Consider the following 21,569-nt stretch of genomic DNA (forward strand, 5'->3'; position numbering starts at 1 on the left):
AAAATGAAGAGAAAAAAATCAATGCTAAAATGAGCTTTGGTGAGCTTGTAGAGCACCTATTTCCGGGGGGGAAACGGACAGGTTCTCGGTGATGTCAGATATGTGCATCCGATGCCGATCCTGCACCTATCACTGATGTTTTGGCCCATCCGATTACTGATGTTTTGGCCCATATTTTGACAGGAAGTGCAACATTTTCTAATCAATTAAAAAAACATTGATTTAACAAAAGTTTAAGCATAGTTTTGCAAACCTTTGAACATTTTTGCCTATAACGAAATGCCTAAATTAGGGATGACAGGTTGAAATGATACAAATTGCGACTCATTGGCTGAATAATTGCTGACACTGATGTTGTCAAAAAAGTCAAATAATAGCCGATATATCAGCCAGCCGGTCTAGCTCAGTGCACATGGAGAGACTAACATTTGTCTCCATTGAAACCTGTTGCCACACAATTCACAATAGAATGGCTTCTCTCCTGTGTGAAATCTAGTGGTTCACTTCTTTAAACGCATCATATGGGTTAAAACTCTTCTTAGAACGCTTCATTCAAGTGTGCGTTGCTTGAATGTCTCTCTTTAATTTCAAGTCACTGGACAATGTTCATTTTGGTGGCAAATGCTTTTGGGAAACTGTAACACGAACATTAAAATGATGAATTAACCACACAACACATTGTGAGATCCGCTATTTTTGGCAAAGAGATTTGGTGTAGAGGGAATAAAAAAGGAGCAGACCAAGTATAGAGCCCAGGGGAAACTTCAAAAATGACTTCAACAATATACAATATGCCTATGCAAATTGATCGCCCCGGAATAAGGAATTGGGTTCTTAAAGGAGTAGTTCACCAAAATTACTTATTTCTATCAATTACACACCCCAAGTAGCCTTGAATTCATGGAGATTTTCTCGTCGCATTCCTAAGCCAATAATTTGGTGACTGCGTGAATGTAATGCACATTGTTAAAGGCACTATATAAATACACCACTTACTAAAGGTTGACATACTTTTGCCACGCACAGATATGGAATATTTAATCATTTTCCTCAATAAATGACCAAGTGTAACATTTTCAACTCATTTATTTAATTGGGTTATGTTTTAATATTTACTTTTAGGACTTGTATGAAAATCCGATGATCTTTAGGCCATGTTTATGCAGAAATACAGTTCACAACCCTTCATGCAGCACTGCATTTATTTTCTTTGGAAACTAGCTAAACTATCAAATCAACCAAGCAACAAATCAGAAAAAACATCAGCGTTAATTTATCCATCTGTAACTCTCAGAGTTCAATTAACACTGACGATTCAACCAGATGCAAGTAAGACAAAAAGCATGTGCGCTTCCTCTGGATGCCTTTTTGTTTGGGCAGTGGGTGCTCAGCTATAGTATACATATTATATAACTAGGTTCAAATACCACCGAAGTGGAAAAAGCGGCACTCCAAAATGAAGGATGCAAGACAGATTTAAGGATTCTGAGGAAGGCTGAGGCCGAAACGCGTCAAGTGTTCTTAATAAATAATGTTTATCTGAGCCAGTGTTGCATCCTTCATTTTGGAGTGCCGCTTTTTCCACTTCGGTGGTATTTGAACTTCTATAAAAGCATTGTCATGTCCCACAGTCTACCAATTAGTCCTAATAATGCCCTTGTTTTCTCCAGCTTTCCCCTTTGGCCTAAAGTTAATTTAGGGCGCTTTATTGCTATTAATAGTCCCACGTATTTTCCCACACTCTCTAGTCTATAACACACACAGGCGCTGGCTGTGCTTGACCCCTCTTGGCTCAGAGGACAGCTGCACGGGTGGGGACAGAGGATGGGGGTCTTTCTTTCATGCGGTGGGCTGGAGCGTGAAGCACCAAACAGGCAGGGCCCATGCAGGGGGATCCCTCCTGGCCCTGTGCTGGAATGTGTGGATTCATGGGGGCAGAGAGCCAACCAGTGGAGGGCGGTAACTAAAGTGCATTTACTTGAGTACTGTACTCAAAGGGATATTTCACTTTCAAACATGTTTGGGGTCATTTTAGCGTCTAATCAGGCTTTTGTGAGCACCCCAGACACATTTTAAGTTGCTTGATTCGGTATTTAGATATTTGATATTCATTTTATCAGACACACCCCCTTCCTATACACACCCATTGTAACTTCAAACTCCATTTCAGCCATGTTAGACTCATAGTAAACACAAATCTGTGTTTTTTCAATTACTTTTGTCATTTAAAAATGACAAAAGTAATTTTGTAATTAATTAAAAAGTAATTGAACCCCCCCCCTCACGAATAACGAATATCAGTCACCAGAACCAAGGACGTGTGTTTTTTTCAATTAATCTAACATGGTTAAAATGGAATTTGATGTTACACCACAAGCTTGTACATCTGCTATTTTTGAAAATATTGGAAAAATATTGAAAATATTTGGAACATTTTGAATAACGTTAAAACATTTTTATAACACAAATCTTCTCCCTGGCACAAAAACCTGTTCAGTTGGGGGTTTGCGGCCAAATACATATCAATGTGGTGGTCCTTGACATGAAACAGTTAGAGAACTACTGGAGTACACCACTGCAACCCACCCACAGGCCACAGTTCTCCTCCTTGACCTGACCACACGTGTACTAGTCTGGGGAGTCTGTGAAGAAGCCACTTCAGATGAAGCTGACAGCGTGTCTGTGCGGGTGATGAATGGTGATGACAAGGGTTGTGTTTGTTTACGTTGGAACAGACTCCTTTTGAACTGGACAACCGTGGCTCATGCTGGTTGAGAGCGTTTAGCTTACCATACTCCCCCCTCCTACCTTTACCACCCTGTCCAACCTCCAAATGGCTGCGCTAGAGATGTATGCTTCAGGATTTAATTTAAATCCTGAAGCATCGGATTTGCTCTAATAAAGTTGACAGACAGACAGACAGACAGACAGACAGACAGACAGACAGACACTGTAGATAGATAGATAGATAGATAGATAGATAGATAGATAGATAGATAGATATATAGTGTGCCAGCTGATTTTACCGTTTTCTCCTTTGCTTCTTTACTGTAAATATGTTTTTTAGATACCAGTGTCTTGTTGACATTCTGAATTCTGAAACAATGAAAAGCTGTATTTATTTATTTTGCTGATAGTTAAACTGTGTATTTAAAATGAAATCATTCTTAGCCCATTCAATCTAATTCATTAAAAACTAATCATTGCTTTATTTGATGGCCTTGCTGCCCTGGCATTTGGCCATGTGCCTTCCAAAAATGGACTACGTACACCAAAGACCAAGGGGCCTCCTTGCCCCTAAAATGGTGACATATAAACGTAAGGATTTTGAGTGCATCTGAGGGCATGCACCCTCCTCTTTTTCTGGATGTAGAATAATAGGCTATAATGCAGCTTATTATTAGGCTCTGTTCCATTATGGTCAAACAGAGTCAGGGTGCTGCAATTGTGCATGTTGGCTCATTGGAAACACTCTAGCAACCCTCACGGTTCCTTGAGGTGGTTCCAAATGGCCCCTTACGGCTGTGTAACTCTGAGAGTGTACAAATGGAACCAAATGGACCTGTAAGGGTCCATTTGGTTCCATTTGTACACTAGCAGAGTTATGCGGGTCCTTGAAATTAAAATGTTTGAGAACCACTGTGCTACACTAAATGGAACAGAGCCTTCATTAGAATCATTGGTAACACCTGTGAAGGAAGTAAGTTTTTTCCAATATGGCTGCTGTGCATAGAGCCTATTCATCTCTCCTCGAGGGAGTGTAATGACACAGCTGACGCCAGACATACTTTGTGTGACAACTGCTTCAGTGACACAAGTGATGTGGACTCATATTCCAAAAGCCATACCAACGATAACGATGAAAGCTCAGTTGGGTGTGTTAGCAATTGTCGTTAGAATACTTTGTTGGAGCAACTGTGGGGTTTGTGATAGATATTTCCGTTCATTGGAAGTATGTAGGCATATTAATTACTTTTTGAAAGCATTACAGAACCTAATACCGTTCATGAAGTAGGCTAGAGCCTAGTGGTTCTCAAAACAGGGTCCTTGAGGGGGTTCCAGGGCCGTTCCCCAGCCAAATGATTGATACCAATGAAACCTTATGGGTCTGTAACTCTCTGAGAAATGGAACCAAATGGACCCTTACCGGTCCATTTGGTTCCATTTGTACACCATACACTTAAATGAACACTGATAGTGTAGATTTGGGTTCCATAGACTTATTGGGGTCCCTGGCATATCTTTTCAATAGGGCTAATCAATTTGGGAATTTGAGAAGCAAAATATAGAGGCTGGCATATAGACTGGCTGAGATACAGGCTATTTGTTCTTTGAGACACTAGATGGCGCTGACAGCCTTCATCATGACAACAACGGTTCTGAATCGGGTCTACTAAAGTTGGACAACAATGGCTATTGTGTTTAGGGTGACCAGATCCAAACTGTTCATTTGAGGGACACTGCTTGTGCAACTTCAGTTGCTATTAAATGCCTTGATGTCATATTCGACCATAGGCCTAATATTGCTTATCATTTTGTTATTAACCTGCTGTAGCATAGGGGATATATCTCATGTTATTTTAACATGCTTAAAACACACATATTGCAGGAAAAGAGACAATGAGAGAGATTTACAACGGAAAGCTATGAGAAAACTATTAGGAAGATAGCATTTACTGTTGCTTTTAAAACAAGCTTGTAAATATCTGTGTGTTCGTCTAATTGGATTCTGTAGTAGACTAGGCCTACTGCTATTTCGCTTTTGTTTAGATCAACGATGCTGCAGCAGTTCCTTTGAACATTGTCTCTCGACAAAATAAAGCGTCCGTGACCGTGTTGTTCAATAAAAGCATAGCCTACCCCAGTGGTTCTCAACCGACCCCCCAAAATAATCATATTTGAACTGGGGACCCCCCAAAATAATAATTTGAACTGGGGACCGCCCAAAATAATCATATTTGAATTGGGGAAGTGACTACTGGGTTGTACTGGTCAATCACAGCGCGTTGACTACTGGCCAATCACAGAGCGTCTAACTCACGGGTTTTCAACCAGTGGTCCGGGGACCACCAGTGGTCCTTGAGGGGGTTCCAGGAGGTCCCCAGCCAAATTAATAGTTAGCAACCAAATTGACCCTTATGTGTCTGTAACTCTGAGAGTGTACAAATGGAACCAAATGGACCCTAACGGGTCCATTTGGTTCCATTTGTACACTCTCAGAGTTAAATGAACACTGATGATGGTGATACAGTGTAGATTGGGACCCCCAAGAAATTTAAATTGTTAGGTCCCTGGCATATCTTTTCAAATGGGGGTCCCTGGGCTAATATTTGTCAATTTTGGGGGTCCTTGATGCGAAAAAGGTTGAAAACCACTGGTCTAACTGACTAGTCTTAAAGGGTTAAGGGCTGGGACGAAAAGACCCGCCCCCGCCTACCTCTGATTGGCCTACCCAACCTTCTGTGACGTTGTCATCATGATTTGTGTGCATAGGGATCTCATCTTAAACAAGCTCAGTGCTTAATGAGTCTTCCAGTTTAGTAGACCTTGTATTGTGAATTTGTACTTCCATGTACTGTTGTTCTCATGTCTTGCTAAATAAAGTACATCAATCAATCAATCAATCAATCAACGCACGCGGAACCTCGCCCCCTCCAATATGGCGCCCGAGCATAGAGTTAAAAATAATAGAGCGGGCACCCGAAATCTCCTCCCATCCACTTGCATTGAGTTGCTCACCCAGCGCATGGGCCTAAATCCAAGCCCCCAGAACCCAGTGCTTGCATTGAAGCGAAATGGACATGCTGGCCATTCGTAGGTACTGCAGCTTAAACGGACGGGGCCACTTCAAATGTACGAGCGAAAACGGTTTCGACCAATGGGCTTGACTCACGAGCTTGCGCACAAGCTTGCGCACGGGGCCGCGCACCTCTGTGACGTAAAACGCGTCACTTCTGTGACGCAGAACGTATCACAGTGGCCCCAAATAGGCTACGCCCATCACACTTTACAACCCGGAAGAAGGGGTGAATTCGCTTCATGCGCTGGGTGAGCAACTCAATGCAAGTGGATGGGAGGCGATATCCGGTGCCCTCTCTATTATTTTTAACTCTATGCCTAAATCACCCGTTCTTCCGGGTTGTGAAATATGGTGGGCGCGGCCTATTATGGGCCCAATTCGTCACTTCTGTGACGCGTTTTGCGTCACAGAAGCGCGCAGCCCCGTGCGCAAGCTCGTACGCATGCTCGTGAGTAGAGCCCATTGGTCGAAACGTTTTCGCTCGTTCATGTTGAGGCCCCATAGCTGCAATACCATGAATGGCCAGCATGTCCATTTGGCTTCAATGAAACCACTGGGTTCTGGGGACTTGCGCCCGAGGGATACAGACGCCTCAGAGCCGGAGGAGGCGTCTACTTTTATATGTCTATGGGTTTGCCATACATTTTGTTTGTAATGTAATGTAATGTAATGTAATGTATGGAGTTGCTCTCCCAGCGCATATTCCCTTTTCACCCCTTCTTCCGGGTTGGAAAATGTGACAAGTTTGTTTATTTTTTGACCACAATTCTTACAGATTCTATGATGATGACCCAATGTTTTTATATTCCATAGCGAAATTACTTTACGAACCTGGGGATGAAAGTGACGTCAGGACTTCTGTACTCTATTTCGGCCTATAAATAAGTGATTTCCACCAAATTAATTAAACATTGTTAAACAATTAAACGTGTTGGTTATTGTTTTTGAAATAAAAAGTGGTAGCTATTCGACTTCTACATAATCAAGAAGCAACTTCATTTACCACAGGTGTGAAACTGGTATGCGCCCCCTACCGAGAGAGAGAGAGAGAGAGTCACACACACACACACACACACACACACACACACACACACACACACACACACACACACACACACACACAGGGTAGATTGTTTGAAATCACTGGTGAGAGAGAGAGAGAGAGAGAGAGAGAGACGGAGAGAGACGGAGAGAGAGAGAGAGAGAGAGAGAGAGAGAGAGAGAGAGAGAGACAGAGAGAGAGAGAGAGAGAGAGCAGCAGTCGGTAGGCTACGTGCAGTCCAGCCCAGTGAGCAGTCAGTCATAATACAACATGAAGCACACAGGACGGTGAACAGAGAGAGAGAGAGAATGGCGACATAATAACGGACTCAGTGCGGTGACTGTGGAGGAGAGGAGAGGAGAGGAGAGGACAGACAGACAGACAGACAGACAGACAGACAGACAGACAGAGGGTCAGAAGTTGAGTATAAAGTCATCATGGTTGTGTCCGTGCGAAGCTGGCTGGCCAACGAGGGAGGAAAGCACTTGATCCTGGTATGTAGGCTTATATCATGGACTTTATGCAGTGGTGGGAAAAGTACTCACATGTTTTACTTAAGTAAAAGTATCAATACCACTTCTACTCTGTTACAAGTAAAAGTTAGGTAATCGAAATTTGCCCGAGTAAAAGTGCAAAAGTATTGGCATCAAAATGTACTTAAAGTACCAAAGTAAAAGTACTCTTTTATGCAGATTGTCCTATTTCACATGTGTTCAAAATGTATACAAATCTTTTGAAAGTAGCAGCTCTACAAGCTGAGGATCTGCTATTTTCAAATAGCCAAATTATATAGAGATAAAGTGGTTAATGCATGTTTTGTAATAATAATACAAATCTACAAAGTAACTGTAAAGTTTTCTAATAATTGTATTGGAGTAAAAGTACAATATTGCCTCCTTGATGTAGTGGAGTAGATCAAGGTACTGACAATTGGAAATACTTCAGTAAAGTAAGAATACCTCAAAATTGTACAGTACTTGAGTAAATGTTCTTAGTTACTTTCCACCACTGACTTAATGGGATACACTTTAAAATAATGTACTCTGAGCATGTAGCAGGGTCCATTTGGTTCCATGTCCTACACACTCAGAGTCAGACTGTGTTAACAGGTCCAGTAGCCTATGCTAGCAAGTTGTTCTGATTCAAAACATTTCATTAAACTTTGACTCGGTGACAGTGGTCTAAAGTAACTAAGTACATGTACTCAAGTGTATATTTTACTTTATTACCAATTTTCAGTACTTTTACTTCTATTCCACTACATCTCAGAGGCAAATATTGTACTTTTACTCCACTACAATTTTTTTGAAAACTTTAGGTACTAGTTACTTTGTAGATTTTGATTATTGTTACAAAGCATACATTAACCACTTCAGCCCTATATACATTTCGTCCATTTGAAAATAGCAGATATACTGTATAAGCTCACAATGCGTCATGATGCGATGCATTGTAAGCTTGTAAATCTGCTATTTTCAAAAGATTTTTAAACATTTGAAAGCTTTGAAAATGGGACATTTTGCATAATGAGTACTTTTTTTTTTTTTTGTTCCATAAATACATTTTGATACCAATACTTTTGTTCTTTTACTCAAGTAAATCTTGAATTCCGGACTTTTACTAAACAGAGTATTTCTACATTGCAGTATTGATACTTTTAGGTAAGTAAAACATTTTTCCACCCAGAAAAATCTCAGAGAGTAGAATACTTTTTTCCCCACACATGTTATGTAGTTGTAAGTATGATTCTGCTTATGCATTTATTCATTTATAAATGATATGATATGCAGTTTACTGTAGATCTGTATAATTCCTGTTGCTGATGTGAAATGCTGCTGTGCAGAGCTGAAGACAACAGTTGTGGTATTTAATCATTCAATATCATCACACTTGAGTTCAACATAAACAATAATAGGCTTGCAGTAACATAGTGGTTCTCAATGATGTTGGGTCCAAGGACCACCAGGGGTCCTTAAGGGGGGTTTCCAGGGGGTCCCCCCAAATAAGTGAATCTTTCACCATTATTACTATGTTAATACAACTAGAGAATGTAAGAGGCTATTTTAATCAAAGGTTGACTGTTATCTCTATAGCTTACAGTACATAGACATTAAACGAATTCTGGACCAAAATGCCACACCGTATTGGACCAAAATGTGGTCCATGAATGAATTAATCATGTCCGACAACAGAAATATTCTGAGATAAACTATAGTATCAAATGGCTATCTGTGGTCTAATCATTTCAAGTTGGGAGTCCCTGAACGTAAAGGTGTTCTGAAAGAGTGTTTGCTCAGTAACAGGAATCACATCTCTTTAGTAAACAGAAGATACATTTTCAGGTGGGTCGCCAATTACGTCCAATCAGGAGAGAGAACCCATTTACCTGTGTTCCAGCTCCAAATGTGTCTGCAGTTTTTTTTTTCTGGTTTTATTTCATCACTTCCAATTTTGTCCTATATGAGTTCTCTCTCCTGATTGGATGCAATTGGTATGATGCTCTGAAAACTTATTTTCTGTGTATTAAAGAGCTGGAGAGACATGGAGACTCCTGTTACTGAACAAACACTGTATAGTAATGAGAACTATGAGAACATATAGCTTTTTAACAAAAACAAAAATCTTTTTCTGCAATTTAAAAAATATAGAAAACTACTGCAGTAACCATATGGCAGAATTCCTTCTTCTGTTGACATGTTTGTTCTCTACATATGTGCATGTGTGGATGTTCGTGTGTGTGTGTGTGTGTGTGTGTGTGTGTGTGTGTGTGTGTGTGTGTGTGTGTGTGTGTGTGTGTGTGTGTGTGTGTGTGTGTGTGTGTGTGCGTGTGCGTGTGCGTGCGCGCGTGTGTGTGTAGATGCTGTGGCTGGGGGCCAACACCTGGATGTTCATGAGAACTTTCCTGATGTACTCCACTGGAAAGCAATACTACTACCTCCACAAGATGCTGGGGGTAAGTCCTCACAAATATATATAAACACTATCAATACAATACTACTACTGTACCTCCACAAGATGCTGGGGGTAAGTCCTCACAAATATATATAAACACTATCAATACAAGACTACTACTGTACCTCCACAAGATGCTGGGGTAAGAACCCACAACATATCATTTACTTCTTTTTCTTCTCATTTTGTGTAAGTCGTGGCCAGTCATATGGAGGGTTTCAGAAGTTGACCGGAATGCTCGCCTCAAAACACACTCGCCCCCATTTCTTTCCGCAGACCACTCGCCCCCAGCGGTTCTTGTATTCTTGTATTCGTTTTACTGAGGTTAAGGTTAGGAATAGGTTTAGGGTTAGGCATAGTTTTACTGAGGTTAAGTTTAGGAATAAGGTTAGGTTTAGACATAGTTTTACTGAGGTTAAGTTTAGGAATAAGGTTTGTCTGTGCATAGTTTTACTGAGGTTAAGTTTAGGAATAAGGTTAGTCTAGGCATAGTTTTACTGAGGTTACGTTTAGGAATAAGGTTATGTTTAGGCATAGTTTTACTGAGGTTAAGGTTAGGAATAGGTTTAGGGTTAGGCATAGTTTTACTGAGGTTAAGTTTAGGAATAAGGTTAGTCTAGGCATAGTTTTAACTGAGGTTACGTTTAGGAATAAGGTTATGTTTAGGCATAGTTTTACTGAGGTTACGTTTAGGAATAAGGTTTGTCTAGGCATAGTTTTAATGAGGTTAAGATTAGGAATAAGGTTAGTCTAGGCATAGTTTTACTGAGGTTAAGTTTAGGAATAAGGTTAGTCTAGGCATAGTTTTACTGAGGTTACGTTTAGGAATAAGGTTTGTCTAGGCATAGTTTTACTGAGGTTAAGATTAGGAATAAGGTTTGTCTAGGCATAGTTTTACTGAGGTTAAGTTTAGGAATAAGGTTTGTCTAGGCATAGTTTTACTGAGGTTAAGTTTAGGAATAAGGTTAGGTTTAGACATAGTTTTACTGAGGTTAAGGTTAGGTTTAGACATAGTTTTACTGAGGTTAAGTTTAGGAATAAGGTTAGGTTTAGACATAGTTTTACTGAGGTTAAGTTTAGGAATAAGGTTTGTCTGTGCATAGTTTTACTGAGGTTAAGTTTAGGAATAAGGTTAGTCTAGGCATAGTTTTACTGAGGTTACGTTTAGGAATAAGGTTATGTTTAGGCATAGTTTTACTGAGGTTAAGGTTAGGAATAGGTTTAGGGTTAGGCATAGTTTTACTGAGGTTAAGTTTAGGAATAAGGTTAGTCTAGGCATAGTTTTAACTGAGGTTACGTTTAGGAATAAGGTTATGTTTAGGCATAGTTTTACTGAGGTTAAGGTTAGGAATAGGTTTAGGGTTAGGCATAGTTTTACTGAGGTTAAGTTTAGGAATAAGGTTTGTCTAGGCATAGTTTTACTGAGGTTACGTTTAGGAATAAGGTTTGTCTAGGCATAGTTTTACTGAGGTTAAGATTAGGAATAAGGTTAGTCTAGGCATAGTTTTACTGAGGTTAAGTTTAGGAATAAGGTTAGTCTAGGCATAGTTTTACTGAGGTTACGTTTAGGAATAAGGTTTGTCTAGGCATAGTTTTACTGAGGTTAAGATTAGGAATAAGGTTTGTCTAGGCATAGTTTTACTGAGGTTAAGTTTAGGAATAAGGTTTGTCTAGGCATAGTTTTACTGAGGTTAAGTTTAGGAATAAGGTTAGTCTAGGCATAGTTTTACTGAGGTTAAGTTTAGGAATAAGGTTTGTCTAGGCATAGTTTTACTGAGGTTACGTTTAGGAATAAGGTTTGTCTAGGCATAGTTTTACTGAGGTTACGTTTAGGAATAGGTTTAGGCATAGTTTTACTGAGGTTAAGTTTAGGAAAACCTGGTGGCGACCGTTCCGAGGTCGGCGGATTTGGGCCGGGGCGAGCGTGTTTTGTGGCGAGCATTCTTGTATTCTTTCAGAATGGGCGCAAAAAAAACATTCTCTGTAATATTCCTTGTTTTGTCAGAACATCTTTGCTTTCTCCTCCATATTGAGGCCGAACACAACAACTAGTGATGAAGACTACAAGGTATACTGACCTACATGATTAGATGAAAGTAGCATCCCAACCTGAAAATGTATTTTGTGTTTAATAAACCGCTGGAGAGACGGGGAGACCCCGGTTACTGAACAAACTATAGCAATGATTGCTATCAGAATGTCGCGTTTTGAGCTTGTAGATCTGCTACTTTTGCTATTTTTGAATTTCCACGCGACAGAGACAATAACAAGACACGTAACAAAAAAAATATAACTTTAAGTGGATAAATCTGTCTATTACTTGCTATTATTTGCTACAATGAGAGGATGGTAAAACAACATGTCTGTTTAGATTCACACCGTTAAGTCCCAGTCAGATGATAGTCTGGTATGTAATTGTCTATTAAATCATTTCAGCTAGGGAGTGTCCACATAATGCTACATGGTATAATATATCCGTTTGTGTATGGGATCATAATAGCTCTGGAATCCTATTATAATATGAATTTAGACTTTCTGGGGCCAGGGCTTATTAAAAAACATCCTCATGTTGGGACATAGGACACTCATAGCCTTGAAAGTGTATACGAATATGAAAGGAAGTGCAGTCCAGCTGTGTCTGTCTGTATTAAACCAGCGGTTATCAAAGTTGGGTATGGGGACCCCCACAGGTCCTTGAGGGGGTTCCAGGGGGTCCCCAGCAAAAGGAGGAAAAGCTATAATTCGGCTATTTGCAAACATTTTTTTAGAAAATCTTATATTATATATAAATATTTTGAACAATTGGGAACATTTCAAACGCAAATCTTAAAATGGGTGTCTGCGACCAAATACACATCAATTTGGGGTCCTTATATGAAACCTTTTTTGAGAACCACTGCGATAAACAGTTTGCAACTGTTGATACTTGCAAACCTATGACAAACCTATGACAAACCTATGACAAACCTATGACAAACCTATGACATCCGAAAACCTCCAGAGTATCCTCAGATTAGATAAAAGTAGTAAAATTAATTTTCTTACAGTATTGTTATGATAATAGTATTGTGAGGATGGAGAGGAAACACATCATGCTTTTTTGGCTGAGGTTAATACAAGTTGCTGACTGAAAATGTCTTTACTGAACCTGGAGCCAGTGTATCTTTTTGACTTGAGGGAGGGTTATTTATATCATGTACAGGAGGGCCATCTGTTACATGCATGTTATTAATGAGTCCTGAGTTATGACTATAAAATCTGAGACAGCCATGGACTGTGTGTGTGTGTGTGTGTGTGTGTGTGTGTGTGTGTGTGTGTGTGTGTGTGTGTGTGTGTGTGTGTGTGTGTGTGTGTGTGTGTGTGTGTGTGTGTGTGTGTGTGGAAAGAGAGAGAGAGAGAAAGAGAGAGTGCATTCGGTGTCTGGAAAGTCTAGCTCGCCAGTCCTCAAAGTGGGGTCCCCCAGGGGTCCTTGACGGGGTTCTAGGGTGTCCACCCTATCCTCTTTTTAATGTATGCGATGCGACGCGTTGTGAGCTTATAGATCAGCTTTTGAATTATTTTGTTACATTTACAACAATTCTCTTACGGGGGTCCCTGGCCCAAAACCTTTTCAGATGGGGGGTCTGCAGCCAAATACATATAAATGTAGGCATCCTTAACACAGGCACGCGCACGCGCACGCGCACGCGCACACGCACACGCACACACACACACACACACACACACACACACACACACACACACACACACACACACACACACACACACACACACACACACAGACACTCGCTGCAGAGTCAGTCTGTTAAGTTCACATTCTGGAATGTGATGCTCACTTGCCCATGTGAGGGGTTGGCGTAATTGTTGTCACAAGTGAATGTTTATGTGTGTGCGTGCGTTCGTGTGTTCGTGTGTGTGTGTGTGTGTGTGTGTGTGTGTGTGTGTGTGTGCGCGCACACGCGCGTCAGTGCCAGTGAACCAATCCCTTGTTGTTTGTGTGACGAAGCAGGTTGATGCTACTCATTTTCTCATCGGCCTATTCCTGACACTCTTTATAAAGCTACATATCCCCATTAACCCATTAACACCGGGAACGCATCTGGGTAACCACTTTAACCATTATTTTATACTTTGGCTATTCAAAAATAGCAGATATATGAGATTGTAGATCTGCTATTTTTGAGGGGGGGGGTCCCTGGGGTCCCTGGAACAACATATTTGGGGGGGGTGGTCCTGCGGCCAAATACATATCATTTAGGGGGGCTTTGACATGAAAAAGTTTGAGAACCACTGATTATAGCAACATAAGTTAAAAAAAAAAAAAAAGTTAGGATTTAGAAGACATTTGTAGAATCCCCCAGAAGCAAAGATTTGAGTTACAAATGTCCGCTTTAGAAATATATATTCAAAGATTTGCACAAATATTCACGATTTTTCAAAAACAATTGCAGGTCTGCTTGAATATCCCAAGTATAAAGATAATGGTTAAAGTGGTTATAACATCTAAAATGACAGATGCTTTCCCGGTCTTAATGGGTTAAGGGATACGGAGTGTATCAGATTTACACTGAATGACTCTGAATTGAATTCCTCATGTCTGGCATGAGGTGTTATGCTGTGTTTTGGGCCGTGGGACGCTATGGAGCTACGTTGACCTCCAGTGGCGTGCACAGACATTTTGAGGGGCAGGTGCTCAAGTAAATTATACTTTTTTTTGTTTACTTGGTCTGCTCTTTTTTCCCTCTACACCTATACCTCTTTGCCAAAAATAGCCGATCTACACGCTCACAACGCCTCGCAGCGCAAGGCGTTGTGGGCTTGTAGATCGGCTATTTTTGGCTGGAGTTCTCCTCAGAAAAGGGATGCTAGGGTTGAAGGGGTTAATGTAAAAGGAAAAAAACATATCACACAAAGATTTGGCGGACCCCCTGTAGTAACTCTGAGGACCCCCTAGGGGTCCCGGATCCCCTGTTGAAGACCCCTGTACTAGGTACTAAGGAATAGTGGAAAGTTGAAGGTCTTTTGGTTGCACTCGGAGCTGATAGCATCATGGCAGATGGTGCCCAAGCCAGACTGTGTGTGTGTGTGTGTGTGTGTGTGTGTGTGTGTGTGTGTGTGTGTGTGTGTGTGTGTACAGCATGTGTTAGTTATTCATCCCCTCCCCTCTGGGAGACATGGGAGAGCGAGAGGCAAGTGTGGGCACGCCACGGGCTTCCACTGAATGCCTGGGCAGAGGCCTTAAGGATTGTGTGTGTGTGTGTGTGTGTGTGTGTGTGTGTGTGTGTGTGTGTGTGTGTGTGTGTGTGTGTGTGTGTGTGTGTGTGTGTGTGTGTGTGTGTGTGTGTGCGCGTGTGTACACGTGTGTGTGCTTTCAGTGTATCTGTGCTGCTGATGGGGATTTGGAACGCAACAAAGAAGATCCTATCTCAGTCACCTGTATGATTCTGTGTGTGTGTGTGTGTGTGTGTGTGTGTGTGTGTGTGTGTGTGTGTGTGTGTGTGTGTGCGTGTGCGTGTGCATGTGCGTGTGTGTGTGTGCGCGTATTTGCGTGCGTGTACAGCATGCGAGCCCGGGGTCTTGTGGGTGTATGTGTGTCAGTGTGCATTGGATAATCTTCTTCATGTACCTATAGTGTTAACGTGCGCTCATACCGGACGCAACACAATTTCTATTTTCAGAGGTGACATGAATCATGCAAGTTGAAAGATTGATTGAATAATTTATTAGTCAGAAATGTAAACAGCACGAGGTACAGTAAGACGTTAACGCTAAAGGGATAACAAAAAAAGTCCTGAGGACTTGTTTCCATTTTGTACTCAATTCATCAACTTGGTAAAAGAATGTCCCAAATCAAAAGATTTGAGTAATAACGTGCGTGTCAGCAGTGGTGTAAAGTTACTAAGTACCTGTACACAAGTATTGCACTTAACCCATTTTGGGCGGGAACCCCTATTTGTAACTATACCTTTCAGGACAGGAACCCCTTTTGGGGTTCTTGTTGCTATGTACAGTATATAGCAACATACATTTGTTGTAATTTCTGAATAAATACATAAAAATAAATATAAAAAAGTGTTTCAGAAAACCTTTTTTAGAATCGGCCTCAGGTCTAAATAAGTTAAGTACAATTTTGAGGTATTTCCAAATTTCAGTGCTTTTACTTCTACTCCACTACTTCTCAGAGGCAAATACTGTACTTTTTACTTCACTACAATTACTTGAAAACTAGTTACTAGTTGCTTTGTACATTTGGATTATTCTTACAAACCATACATTAACCACTTCAGCCCTATTTAAACTTTGGCTATTTGAAAATAACGCATCTACAAGCTCACAACGCGTCGCGATGCGATGGGTTGTGAGCTTGCAGATTTGCTATTTTCAAAAGATTTTAATATTTATTTTATATAATGATACTTGTGAAACGGGACATTCTGCATAATGAGTACTTCTACTTTTGGTACTTTAAGTATATTTTGATGAATGATGCCATTACTTTTGTACTTTTACTCAAGCACATTTGTTATTCCGGTCTTTTACTTGTAACAGAGGGTTTCTCATTACATTATTGATACTTTTACTTAAAGGAGGAGTTCACCCAAAAAATGACTTATTTTCTATCAATTGCACACCCCATGAAGCCTTGAATCCATGGATTCTTTTTTGTTTTTGTGGCATTCCTAAGCTAATAATTTGATTCCCGTCTCCTACCGGCTAATGTATCCGGTAGGAGACACAAAGTCGATTATTTGTGTCTCCTACCGGAAATACACACGGTCATCAAATTATTGTCATAGGAATGCCACAAAAACAAAAATAAATCCATGAAATCAAGGCTTCATAGGGTGTGTAATTGATAGAAAATACGATTTTTTTTGGGTGAACTCCTCCTTTGAGTAAAAAAAACCCATCTTTTTCCGCCACTGCGTGTCAAGAGTGTATAGAAAGTAAGTGTGTGTGTGTGTTTACGTGTGTGTCTTTTCAGCTGGGGTTGTGCATTAGCCGGGCGTCCGCTTCGGTGTTGAACCTGAACTGCAGCCTGGTGTTGCTGCCCATGTGCCGCTCCCTGCTCACCTACCTCCGAGGAACGCACACGGTAGGGTACATTAAAAGATCACATGGATTCAAGTTCTCCGTCGCCACGACTGATTTCAGTCGTTTGGATTCCATAGAAGTCTGCATGCCTCCTATCGAAGCTTGCCGTGCACCGAAAATAGGCTTTCTACAAGCTTACAACACGTCGCAGAGCGCCGTGTTGTAAGCCTGTAGAAAGCCTATTTTCGGTTATATAGGTATAACCAAAGTATTTTAAGTGGTCAAACTAGCAACCGAAAATCCTAACGATCTCAGATATTTCATAAAAGCAAAGGTTAACCTTCTATTGTGGCGTCTGGCATTTTGTTGTGACATACAAAAATGACTACCGGTGTCCTTTTTTTGTCAGGGCTGGTATGGCCGACTTTAGCGTCAATCTGCAATTTCTTCAACTGGCTGGCTACCAAAGCAATTCTACATGTTGTGTGCTGGTTGTTTATCAAACACAGTGCTAGTGTGTGTGTGTGTGTGGGGGGGGGGGGGGCTTTTTTCACGCATAGCGTATTATGACTTGGCTTAACAACATTTTTGATCATGGGGCGGGGGGGGGGGGGGGGGGGGGGGTTGAAGCCATGTCAGTTCAGAGGTAGCCTGGAATCAGTTCCTTTTCCGGTTTTCTGATCCGTTTTCTGATCCTGGTCTACAGCGGGTATATAAAACCCACGGTGGGACCAAGGGCGGAAACCAAGACCGCCGGTGCACCTCCAAAATGATTCCCCTCGGTTATGATTTCTTTAGTTTGGTATATTGTTTCGTTTCGTCTAATTAATCGTTTGGTATATCCTTTTATTCTAACTCGTAGCGCGACTAGCGAGACTAAACTAATTGATTATGTGTGGGGGAACCACTCTTCTTTTTTTGTAATGTCCATCTCAGTAGTGTGCTGCAGCCACGCCCTCGTGTCTGGTCCCACTTGGAAAAGGTCGGCCTCTGAAGTTGGTCTATACCAGTGGTTCTCAACCCTGTCCAATATCCAGGTCCCGTTACGCCCCCATGGGGATGAAGTGGTCACTCATGTGTTAGCGAAGAGTAGTGGAAACACCCAAAAAAAACTAGAAACGTCAAAAGACGTCATTGGCGGTCTGGCCTTTCAATTTACAAACATCAAAAGACGTCATTGGCAGGGAATGAGTTAAGAGGGAATCGTCAAGGACCCGGAATCGTTGAAATCCTAAAGGATCCCGAACCCTATGGACCAGCTATCAAGATGACATTTCCGCCTTGATTCGGACCTTGACCACTGACCTTCTCAGTCCAAAAGTCAGCGATTCCTTTGAGGCGACCAAATGATGATCCCCACAAATTTTCAGGAAAATCTACCCATCCGTTCTCAATAATTGACTCTGAGCAGCTGCTTAACCTTTGAAAAAAAACACATCCCTTATAAAACATCATGGGCGGAGAGAGAGAGAGAGAGAGAGGGAGTGAGTGAGAGAGGGATGGAGGGAGGGGGGAGGAGGAATGAAGATGGGAGGAGAGAGACAAGGAACATGGGAGAGAGGGAGAGAAAATGTAATGAGATAGAAATGCCATTCCCAATGCCAACATGTATTTTCTTGCATGTTTTGGACCATTCTGTGGAGTATATTGTTTGGCTGCATGTGGGTTGCTCTCTCTCCTTGTTTAAATGGATGTTTTTCTTTTAAGGACCGGAGTAGGGCAGGAATTTCAGGGAGGCCACGAAGGCCATGGACACAGTGCCCTTAATGCCCCAGCTGACCTGCTTTCTCCACTGTCTCTTTCTTGTCAATATGTAGACACCAGTGTCTCTTTCTTGTCATGTAGACACCAGTGTCTCTTTCTTGTCAATATGTAGACACCAGTGTCTCTTTCTTGTCATGTAGACACCAGTGTCTCTTTCTTGTCAATATGTAGACACCAGTGTCTCTTTCTTGTCAATATGTAGACACCAGTGTCTCTTTCTTGTCAATATGTAGACACCAGTGTCTCTTTCTTGTCAATATGTAGACACCAGTGTCTCTTTCTTGTCATGTAGACACCAGTGTCTCTTTCTTGTCAATATGTAGACACCAGTGTCTCTTTCTTGTCAATATGTAGACACCAGTGTCTCTTTCTTGTCATGTAGACACCAGTGTCTCTTTCTTGTCATGTAGACACCAGTGTCTCTTTCTTGTCATGTAGACACCAGTGTCTCTTTCTTGTCATGTAGACACCAGTGTCTCTTTCTTGTCATGTAGACACCAGTGTCTCTTTATTATCATGTAGACACCAGTGTCTCTTTATTATCATGTAGACACCAGTGTCTCTTTATTATCATGTAGACACCAGTGTCTCTTTCTTGTCATGTAGACACCAGTGTCTCTTTATTATCATGTAGACACCAGTGTCTCTTTCTTGTCAATATGTAGACACCAGTGTCTCTTTCTTGTCAATATGTAGACACCAGTGTCTCTTTCTTGTCAATATGTAGACACCAGTGTCTCTTTCTTGTCATGTAGACACCAGTGTCTCTTTCTTGTCATGTAGACACCAGTGTCTCTTTCTTGTCATGTAGACACCAGTGTCTCTTTCTTGTCATGTAGACACCAGTGTCTCTTTCTTGTCATGTAGACACCAGTGTCTCTTTATTATCATGTAGACACCAGTGTCTCTTTCTTGTCATGTAGACACCAGTATCTCTTTCTTGTCATGTAGACACCAGTGTCTCTTTATTATCATGTAGACACCAGTGTCTCTTTCTTGTCATGTAGACACCAGTGTCTCTTTATTATCATGTAGACACCAGTGTCTCTTTATTATCATGTAGACACCAGTGTCTCTTTATTATCATGTAGACACCAGTGTCTCTTTCTTGTCATGTAGACACCAGTGTCTCTTTATTATCATGTAGACACCAGTGTCTCTTTCTTGTCAATATGTAGACACCAGTGTCTCTTTCTTGTCAATATGTAGACACCAGTGTCTCTTTCTTGTCAATATGTAGACACCAGTGTCTCTTTATTGTCAATATGTAGACACCAGTGTCTCTTTATTGTCATGTAGACACCAGTGTCTCTTTCTTGTCATGTAGACACCAGTGTCTCTTTCTTGTCATGTAGACACCAGTGTCTCTTTCTTGTCATGTAGACACCAGTGTCTCTTTCTTGTCATGTAGACACCAGTGTCTCTTTATTATCATGTAGACACCAGTGTCTCTTTCTTGTCATGTAGACACCAGTGTCTCTTTATTATCATGTAGACACCAGTGTCTCTTTCTTGTCATGTAGACACCAGTGTCTCTTTATTATCATGTAGACACCAGTGTCTCTTTATTATCATGTAGACACCAGTGTCTCTTTCTTGTCATGTAGACACCAGTGTCTCTTTATTATCATGTAGACACCAGTGTCTCTTTCTTGTCAATATGTAGACACCAGTGTCTCTTTCTTGTCAATATGTAGACACCAGTGTCTCTTTCTTGTCAATATGTAGACACCAGTGTCTCTTTATTGTCAATATGTAGACACCAGTGTCTCTTTATTGTCATGTAGACACCAGTGTCTCTTTCTTGTCATGTAGACACCAGTGTCTCTTTCTTGTCATGTAGACACCAGTGTCTCTTTCTTGTCATGTAGACACCAGTGTCTCTTTCTTGTCATGTAGACACCAGTGTCTTTTGTTGAGATTCTGTATTCTTAACTCCCCTGAGTCCCCATCTTTAAACCAATCCAGTAACTTTGATTGGTGCAGGGCTGCGCATGGATCAGATTGTAAATACCATAATTTATTTATTTCACTGTCTACTTATAAACATATAGTCTACATATAATCATTCTTAACACTTAAATTAAATTAATTATTTCAATGGACTAAAATCTTGTTTTATTTGATGGCCTTCCTGCCCTGACATTTGGCCTTTGTGCCCTAAACAATGGACAACACCAAAGGGCAAGTGGCCTTGCCCCTAAAATGACCAGATTCCAGGTCACAGGAGTCAAAGATTGACAGAGACACAGAGGGAGAGAAGGGTGGAGAATGTAGGGAGTGAAATGGAATGTTGGTGATATGATTAGAGCACTGATTCTCAAAGTGGGGGTCCAGGGACTCCAGAGAGGTATTTGATGGGGTTCCAGGGGGACCCCAGCAAAAGAGGAACCGTTTAAACACTTATTACATATTTTGCTGTTCAAAAATAGCCGATCTGCAAGCTGTTGACAAATCAAGATTCCATTCAAATGTTGACATATATTCTCTCATGGCACAAAATGTTTACAAATGGGGGTCCGTGGCCAAATAATTGACATGAAGATGTTTTAGAACCATTGGGTTACAACATTGTTTAAGTGATTTAGTTAAATCCCTAGACAGTCTTCCTTGTTCTAATTGGTCTCTCTCCCCCGCGCATTCACGCACGCGCACACACACACACACACACACACACACACACACACACACACACACACACACACACACACACACACACACACACACACACACACACACACACCACAGCTATCAGGCAGGAAGACGCGCAGACTGCTGGACAAGAGCAAGACTTTCCACGTGACGTGTGGAGTGGCTATCTGCATCTTCTCTGGTAAGAAAAACATGCGTGTGTGTGCATGCATGGGTATGTGTGTGTGTGTGTGTGTGTGTGTGTGTGTGTGTGTGTGTGTGTGTGTGTGTGTGTGTGTGTGTGTGTGTGTGTGTGTGTGTGTGTGTGTGTGTGTGTGTGGCCAG

General features: G+C 41.2%; 1 protein-coding gene across 3 annotated transcripts in view; it reads left to right on the plus strand.

Annotated features, from left to right (window-relative positions):
- Positions 1-7,032: 7,032 nt before the first annotated feature.
- The window catches only part of nox4 (NADPH oxidase 4), a 58,842-nt gene continuing 44,305 nt past the window's right edge, over positions 7,033-21,569 (plus strand). For 2 of the 3 annotated variants that reach the window (XR_014601369.1, XM_084065424.1), the window contains exons 1-4: positions 7,033-7,336; positions 9,700-9,795; positions 16,780-16,890; positions 21,342-21,426. Coding sequence is in view for 2 of the 3 variants with exons in the window: in XM_084065424.1 (XP_083921550.1) it covers positions 7,280-7,336; positions 9,700-9,795; positions 16,780-16,890; positions 21,342-21,426 (349 nt within the window). In the remaining variant the exon portion in view is untranslated. Of the gene's footprint in view, positions 7,337-9,699; positions 9,796-9,851; positions 9,867-16,779; positions 16,891-21,341; positions 21,427-21,569 lie in introns of those variants that run through there. The other variant, XM_084065425.1, reaches the window with a different exon arrangement.

Source organism: Gymnoscopelus microlampas (assembly GCF_963454915.1).
Source record: "Gymnoscopelus microlampas genome assembly, chromosome: 8".
NCBI classification, from domain to species: Eukaryota; Metazoa; Chordata; class Actinopteri; order Myctophiformes; family Myctophidae; genus Gymnoscopelus; species Gymnoscopelus microlampas.